At 38.9% G+C, this 8,644-nt stretch overlaps 1 protein-coding gene across 1 annotated transcript; it reads right to left on the bottom strand.

Moving 5' to 3' along the window:
- Positions 1–391: 391 nt before the first annotated feature.
- LOC125276240 (zinc finger BED domain-containing protein 4-like) lies at positions 392–2,340 on the bottom strand. The gene has a single exon (XM_048203746.1). The coding sequence runs from the start codon at positions 2,338–2,340 to the stop codon at positions 454–456; it is 1,887 nt and encodes a 628-aa protein (XP_048059703.1). The 3' UTR covers positions 392–453.
- Between the last annotated feature and the right edge of the window lie 6,304 nt (positions 2,341–8,644).

Below are 8,644 nucleotides of genomic sequence, written 5' to 3'. Positions count from 1 at the left end.
GAGATGCACCTCTGTGCTTTACACTTTGTGTACTAGGGATCGACCGATATGCATTTTTCAGGGCCGATGCCGATACCGATTATTACAGATCAAGGAGACCGATAACCGATATTTTGAACCGATATGTGTCTAGTGTAAAAATGAAAATTAATGTCAAAATTAAGAATAAAAAGCCCTCTGACAAAGACTCTCTTTAAATTATTTTAACACATCTTTAATTCTGAGAACTGTTCATAATAACAACATTAATATTAATAATAACAACAAACATAAAAAGTGCTGGGAGCATCCATCAGCAGCATTCTGTAAACTAAGTAAAACTTGCATCCATCAGCAGCATTCTATAAACAAAGTAAAACTTAAAGCAAATTTAAACAGCAACAAATGAACAAATAATGGAAAATAAATGTAATCTCTCTGAAGTTTTATAAAGTAAATTAAAATGGGTAACAATTAGTAGTCCCAATTCAGCAGCACCAGGTTGTGGTGCAGGAAGCAGAGCTGCTCCGCATGCTCTCCAGTGAGCCTGCTTCTTCTTTTGTCATAAATTGCAGACACTTCACTGAATACACGCTCACTAGGGACTGATGAGGGTGGTGAGCAAAGAAATTTTCTTGCTTCTTTGACAAGTAGCTTGAAGCGCCCTTCATTCTGTCTCCACCACTGGAGTGGATCCCCCTTACGCCGGTCAATCACTGGCTCTTTGAGGTACTGATGTAACTCTTCTTCAATGCTGTCCTTGTCTGACAGATCACCAGTATGGGGACCAAGAAGAGAACTGAAAATCTTGTCTATTTGGCTATGGCAAGGTGTCTCTTCTCTCCTTTGCCTTTTAGAGGCTTGGTCTTCTGCTGCGGGCTCCTCTCCATCTGCCTGCTCCTCTTGATTGGCTCTCTCTGTTTCAACCTGCTCTTGAAGAGCATCCTCTACATCTTCTTTAAGCCATTCTTTGGCCTTGTTTAGTGTAGAGGCAGAGGAGAACGCATGACTCTTGAAACGTGGATCCAAAAGACATGCTAGAACCACATTTTTTGAGTCTTCAAGTTTGGCGAATCGCTTGATTAGGCTCTCCCTCATTACCTCCCTGAGCGTTCTGATGCCCTGTGTTGATGGCCCTTTATGTTCAAGTAGTATTTTGAGCACTGTCACACAGGGAATGATGCTGGATGCAGATGAGTTATTGTAGCTCACTTCTAGTGTCACTTCCTCAATTGGGATGAGTGTTTCAATCAAATTGGACACAATGTCCCACTGGTAGGCAGTTGGACATGTAAAACCGCCGTGTTCCCCAGAGTAGACATTAAGAGCACGCTTTTGTTCAAATGCCCTTTGCAGCATGTGGAGTGTTGAATTCCACCTTGTTGGGACTGCCTGGATTAAGTTGTGTTCTGGTAGGCCAAGGTCCCTCTGGAAGTTTCTCAGACGCTGCTTGGCCAAGATGGAATGTTGGAAGTGAGTGACACATTTCTTTAGCATGGCAATCACATCTATCACAGCTCTTTGGCTAGCCAAACCATCGTTCACAACCAGCTGCAACGTATGTGCTGTGCAGCTAAGGTCCGAAATATCGGAAAGCCTCAAACCCTTCACCATGTTTGCGCCATTGTCACGCAGGACCAGAGCTACACAGTCTTTGGTAATTTCCCATTCCTCCAGCATGTGCAGGAATGTGTCTCTGATGTATTCCCCAGAATGAGATCCGTACATTACTCTCGTATTTAAAACAACCTGCCTTCTGTTCCATTCATTGTCAATGAAATGACATGTGAGGCTCATCATTGACTCTGTTGATCCTGACCAGCAATCTGTTGTAAAAGAGAGTGAGAATCCAGCCTTCTCTGGCTGGATTAGGGCTTTAATCTTGCTTACAACCTTTTCATAGATTTCTGGCAGCTTCTCAGTGCGGTAATACTTGTCACTTTTTAGTGCATATCGTGGTTCTGCCACATCCACGAGTCGCTTAAAGCCAATGTCAGAGACCATTGTGAATGGTTGGTTGTCAGAAATGATCATTTCTGTGGTCAGTTTGTCCATTTGTTTTGATCTGTCATCCAGATTTGTCCATTTTTTTTGTTTCTGAAAAATGTCATGTATTGTAGGCTGACATGTGGATGTTGCTCCCTGCTCAGATTCAGCTTTGTTTGATTGGGCAGATTTATACAAGTCATTGTGATGAATTCTAAGATGGGACCACAGGTTTGAAGTATTGGCACTTTTTGCCACTGTACCACCCATACTGACAACATTTTTACATGTATTGCACACTGCCTGCCCTGGTGTTGGTTGAGTGTAGTACTCCCACACTGCACTTCTAAATGTTGTCTTCTTCTGTGAATGCATCTACAATGAGGGTAAGATAAAGAGAGAGTTAAAAGTGGGACCACAGTATGTTTCATGATTAAGCCTATGGATATTTTACTACAGCTAAACAGCTTAGGGAAAGGGAAGTATTGGCATCAATAATTTACATGTTAGAAATGTGCAATAGCTTAACCTCTCATAATTATTTTCTGATGACTAAAACATAGCCTAAAATAATAGAGGTGACTACTCAATTAATAGTCTAATGCACATCAATGGATTAACTAAAAAAGCACACACATACACACACACACACACACACACACACACACACACACGTGTGTATATATATATACACTCAAAAAAATAACTTGTTGGTCTAACTTAATTCAATTATGACACCTATTTCCACACAGTTGAACTGATTTATTTGAACTTAAGATAGGTTAATTGTACTGATGAGTAAAATTCATGCTAATTGAATGAGATCACACCAGTTTCATTTGACATATTCTGTGAATGTTTCCTGAACATAATTCATTCTTGTTGATCCAACCAGTGCTATTGCAATTCAGACTGGTGCCCTTGTGCAGTGTTGCTCAAGTTTTCTGCACTTTTAAGGAAATGGAAAGACCTGTTAGTGTTTAAGTGTTTAATGTTTAGTTATTTTGAACATTTAAAAGAGTTTGTAGCGTATATATATAAAACATTTTTTGTTACCATCATGGTGAAGATGTGCGCTTGTGCTTAGGTTGTGAATAGCTGTTGTACACAGACATACATGTTTCATGACCATTGAGAGGGATAAAGCTGATGACCATATGTAGACTGTGTAAATTATGTGCTGGCCCTCAAACTAATTTATTTATATTTCTATAAAAACTAAACTAAAATATCACTTTTTCATATGCTAAGTAACATTTATAGCATGCAAGTAATGATCAGGTAAAGAACTTCTCATCACTGGCTTTAGCACAGTTAAAGCTGGTTGAGAACAACATAGATTTATTTCATGCAGCCACCCATAGCCTAACCACAAGGTCTACACTTCAGCATAATGGTAACCTCAAAAAAATCTACATAACAAACTCTTTTAAATGTCAAATATAACTGAACATCAAACTTTAAAAGGTATTTCCCTTTACTAAAAACACATTAAACAGCACTTAAGTTCAACATTTACTGTCCTGATCTTTCCCTACGCAAAGCATGCTGGGAACTAGAAATCCACTGCCCAGTTTCAATCAATGCAACATAAATGATTCATGTCATCCCAACACAAATGGTTTAGGTTAACCTAACATTTTGCAAATTTAATTTCATTTAACATAATACAATTGAGTGCAAATGCCAATTAAGTAAAAAACTAAAGATTTGTGTTGGTTCAGCTTATTTTATTTAAATAAACTGAACAAGCAGCTAGAATCATTTTTTTGAGTGTATATATATATATATATATATATATATATATATATATATATATATATATATATATATATATATATATGTATGTGTGTGTGTGTGTGTGTGTGTGTGTGTGTGTGTTGATGAAACATTGATCAATATTAAGATATAATTTTTCCAAACCGAAAGAAAGGCTTTATTTTTTAATTGAATCTATTAAAGTGCATAGGCCAATAAAAAAAGAAGAATATATAGGCTACTGGTAAAAAAAGATATAGGCCTAGTGCCAGTAGTTATTACAGAACTGTCTGTAGGTCTAGGAATTGTCTATTGGAAGTTTGACAGAATTGATTATTCTATGATTGAACTGAAAAATGCTCACCGCGCTGCTAGAAATTGTAATTACGAGCACACAAAGAACAGCTATAATGTCGGGAAATATGCAACAGGACGGAGACAATCCTTGTGTATTTGCTGTAACCGCAATAATGTGTTTATATGTATTTATTCAGCAGCATTGCTTGATGTAAGAGATAAATTAATTCATCAGGTTAAGAACAAAGCAAGGAAATGTATATGTAGCCTACATTACCGTTTTGTTCGTCAGAAACCTATAGGTATTATGCTCAAGGTTTGCATCAAGTGGGCGAAAACAAACTCGCTTGTGTAGGAAATATTTTTTAATCAACAATAAACCCGACCCAAAGCCATTGCACACAACAATAAGAAGCCTATATTTAGCTGTTGCGTGTAGGCTATTAAAGCATGTGCCAGGTCGCCTGTTTAAAAGCATTATGAATAAAGCATTTCCTGTTGGTTAAGTTGTCAGCAACATACAGTTGTAGATATTTAAAAGACCAAACAGAATAATACAAAAACCGAAAAGGAGAGAGAGAGAGAGAGAGAGAGAGACCTCGAACTCCTGTCACGAAATAAAGAGTAGACTACTGACTCGTGAACAAACTATAGCTCTGTGGTTTTCACAAACAATAACGTACACAAAAGATTATAAAATAGTTTTACTTAGGCATATATGATTAAGGAAAAGGCACATACACACATGCCCAATAAAAAAATACAAATATCACACGATGAAAGTCCAAATATCAGTTGCAATAGCGTTAAAAGACAGGACTCTTGAGGTGGATCGACATTCTACTACACAGGTCTTACCGTCTTTTAATGGGGCTGGGCTGTGTAGTAAAAGGAGGGGCTGGTTTGAATATTATAAAAAATGCCGCTTTTTACGCCGTCTTTGACAGACTGAAGCGCCGTAACTGATGGCGTAATATGGAACGGCAAACGGCGAAATGAACGGCGTTTTGGGTCGGATCAAAACCGCCGATATTAACGCCGTTTCTGCGGTGAAAACGGCGTCATTTACGGCGCTTGTACTACATAACGCCGTATTTTGCGCCATCTTTTCGTCTAAAACGCCGCAAATAACGGCGTTTTCTGGGCACCAGGCATTTGGGTACTGGCATATTTTGACCCATTTGGCCTTCCATACCTCTGCGCGCAAATCAAGCCCTCGCGTGCTCACTATGGGAAGCAGCACGCACGCTCGATCTTCTATTTTGCTCGCGCGAAAACTTTTTATTTTTGGCAGTCGTGGGGCGGGACTTTACTTATTTCATTGAAACCTGAAATCTCATTGGTCAATTCAGTTTTTTCCGGAAGTCTGTTGTGATTGGTCGCCTGTTGTAGAACTTTATTTATTGACTGATTGATTGCATTATTATTATAATATGTCCTTACCAGATACTATATTAACTTGATTTATTATTATTTTTATGGAGCTGTAGCTGCTGGGGAAAAATGAGAACACATATTATATTTGCTGTAGTTCACCACTACACTACCTCCACTAAACAGTATCTATGTTTAATGTTACGCAGCACAATTTATATCAGTTCTGAGAACTACAGAAATGTGAAAAGTGTACATTAAATAGTTGTAACTATGATTCTAACGAGTTGTTGTGTAAGCTTTTTGTTATCATTCTTTGTCAGTTTAATATATTGTCAGGTTAATATAGTTTCCATTAAATACAGTATGAAAGGGTTTCAGCACTTTACACCGTTGAAAGGTTACAGTTACAGAACACAGCATGAATGATCATACCCCTCTGGAACCCAATTTAGAAATTAATCTTTATATCTAGGACATTCTTTTTAATAATATGTTCAGATGTGGTCAGGTGTACTCATTTATACTGTGTACTGAACTTACTTTGAACTTAACTGTTACTGATGATGATGATTACAAAAAAAGTTAATGATTAAAATTACTTTATCATTTGTTAATATCTAATGTTGCTCAGTTTAAGCAAATTGTGTCCCTCTATTCTGCAGCAAATTCTAAAAAGGCATCTTTTGGAGGACCTTCTCTCCAAGTTTGAGAGAGCACTTCTTAGATCTCCCCTTGACCAGGATTACATGGAGTTTGTATGTCGCCAGCAGCTGTACCTCCTGCAAGCACTGTCAAGACATGTGGAAATACCCCATGAAATCATTCAGGCTCTGCAGGAAGTGTTTGAACTTGTTAAACAACCTCCATATTCCACAGCTCCACATGCAGTGGTGGATTGTCTGAGAGGACCTCCAAGGTTTGCAATTGAAAGAGAAGAGTTAACAGAGATGCTGCAGACAAACCTTCCTGTCCACTACATTGCAAACATGATGGGTGTTTCCACTAGAACCATCCAGGGGCGCCGTTGGCACGGGGGACAGGGGGGTCAGGGGGGTCAGGACCCCCGCAGTTTTGAAAAGATAGAAGTCGACCCCCGCACTTTTGATAAGGGCTGCTTCAATAAGTCACACTATATAATCTTTTAGCTTAGGATATTTTCTTTCAAATGAGACCATTTTCACGTTTCTGTGAGCTTCCGTTCGTAAATAATCAGCTGTTTTGTCGCGGATGTGAACAGGAAATGCGCTCTCGAACGGAGAAACACGCGATCTCCAAACCATCAATCAAAGCGTGCTAACGTTTTAGGACATGTCGATGGTATATAAATCAGGCCCAAACGTTAGCATTTGTCAGTCAAGCCAAACCGTCCATTCAGAAACCGAGAAATTTGACACTTTAAGGTAAGGAGGCTGATCTCTCAGGTTGACGCGCGAGCTGGCTTGACTGAAGTTTTCGTGAGAATTTATAGTTTATGGACTGTTTTGATTTCGGTAATTACATCTTGAAAGGCAAAAGCATTGATGGCATCTATAAAAGAGATATCTGAAATAGAAACGAAAGTGATATTGCCTCATCCAGTGGAGGACGCACGAGAGGAGATCTGTGCGTTTAATTGGTATGTGTATACTGTAATACTTAATTTACAATGCTTATCAGTGGCGTGCACTTTGATCGTGAAAGTGAAAGTGCCTTTTGCAGTTGCATCGCGGTGCTCCCGTGTTCCCGATGTGAACGTGAGCTCCAGTCCATTACAATTTAGAGCGGTTAAGGCCCGGGTATACTTCATTTCCCGCGTTCCGTTCAGTCTCGCGCGAGCCTTTCAGAGAAACTCCTTTGCCCATGAGCGCGGAAAGACCATGGGAAAGACGTGTTCGGTGCACCGCCCGTTGTCATAACACCCCCCCCCCCCCCCCGGAACGCAGTTTGGTCCCCCTCACTTTGAAAATGTCTCCTGCGCCCCTGGAACCATCTTTAGAAGGATGAACAATTTTGGCCTTTCCATCTCAGGGTTGTATAGCTGCATGACTGATGAGGAGTTGGACAATGTTGTGAGAGCCATAAAGGATGATATGCCTGCTGCTGGTTACAGAATGGTCAGAGGGAGGTTGTTGTCTTTAGGTCTGCGTGTGCAGTGGAAGAGAATAGCTGCCTCAATGCACCGAGTTGATTCAATCGGAATCCTTTCGAGATTGGCCAGCCTGGGATGTGTGGTGAGAAGAACGTACTCCGTTCGAGGGTCCCTTTCTCTTGTGCACATTGACACGAATCACAAATTGATAAGGTATTTTAACAGAGATATATATATATATATATATATATATATATATATATATATATATATATATATATATATATATATATATATATAAATTTAATATAAGAACAGCATTTTGACTTCACTTTTGGCTAGTATTTCATAATTTAAAAAAACAAACAAAAAAACAATTTAGGTTAAAAAGCAAAGCAGTGAAAAAATATTTTACTTATAATTATTAATAAATAATTGGTTACTTAAAGGGTTAGTTCACCCAAAAATGAAAATTCTGTCATTTATTACTCGCCCTCATGCCGTTCCACACCCGTAAGACCTTTGTTAATCTTCGGAACACAAATTAAGATATTTTTGTTGAAATCCGATGGCTCAGTGAGGCCTGCATAGCCAGTAATGACATTTTCTCTCTCAAGATCCATTAATGTACTAAAAACATATTTAAATCAGTTCATGTGAGTACAGTGGTTCAATATTAATATTATAAAGCCACGAGAATATTTTTGGTGCGCCAAAAAAACAAAATAATGACTTATATAGTGATGGCCGATTTCAAAACACTGCTTCAGGAAGCTTCGGAGCGTTATGAATCAGTGTATCGAATCATGATTTGGATCGCGTGTCAAACTGCCAACGGCTGAAATCACGACTTTGGCGCTCCGAACAGCAGATTCGATACACTGATTCATAACGCTCCGAAGCTTCCTGAAGCAGTGTTTTGAAATCGGCCATCACTAAATAAGTTATTTTGGTTTTTTTTGGCGCTCCAAAAATGTTCTTCTCGCTTTATAATATTAATATTGAACCACTGTACTCACATGAACTGATTTAAATATGTTTTTAGTGCATTTATGGATCTTGAGAGAGGAAGTGTCCATTGCTCCCTATGGAGGCCTCACTGAGCCATCGGATTTCAACTAAAATATCTTAATTTGTGTTCCGAAGATTAACGAAGGTCTTACGGGTGTGGAACGGCAT

The sequence above is a fragment of the Megalobrama amblycephala genome, linkage group LG9 (assembly GCF_018812025.1).
Source record: "Megalobrama amblycephala isolate DHTTF-2021 linkage group LG9, ASM1881202v1, whole genome shotgun sequence".
In the NCBI taxonomy this organism is placed as follows: Eukaryota; Metazoa; Chordata; class Actinopteri; order Cypriniformes; family Xenocyprididae; genus Megalobrama; species Megalobrama amblycephala.
Note: the sequence above shows the minus strand (reverse complement) of the source record. Positions and strands in the feature narration are given on the sequence as shown.

Coding starts and splice junctions, on each gene's coding strand:
- LOC125276240 (XM_048203746.1), bottom strand. CDS start 2,340: ATGCATTCACAGAAGAAGACAACATTTAGAAGTGCAGTGTGGGAGTAC.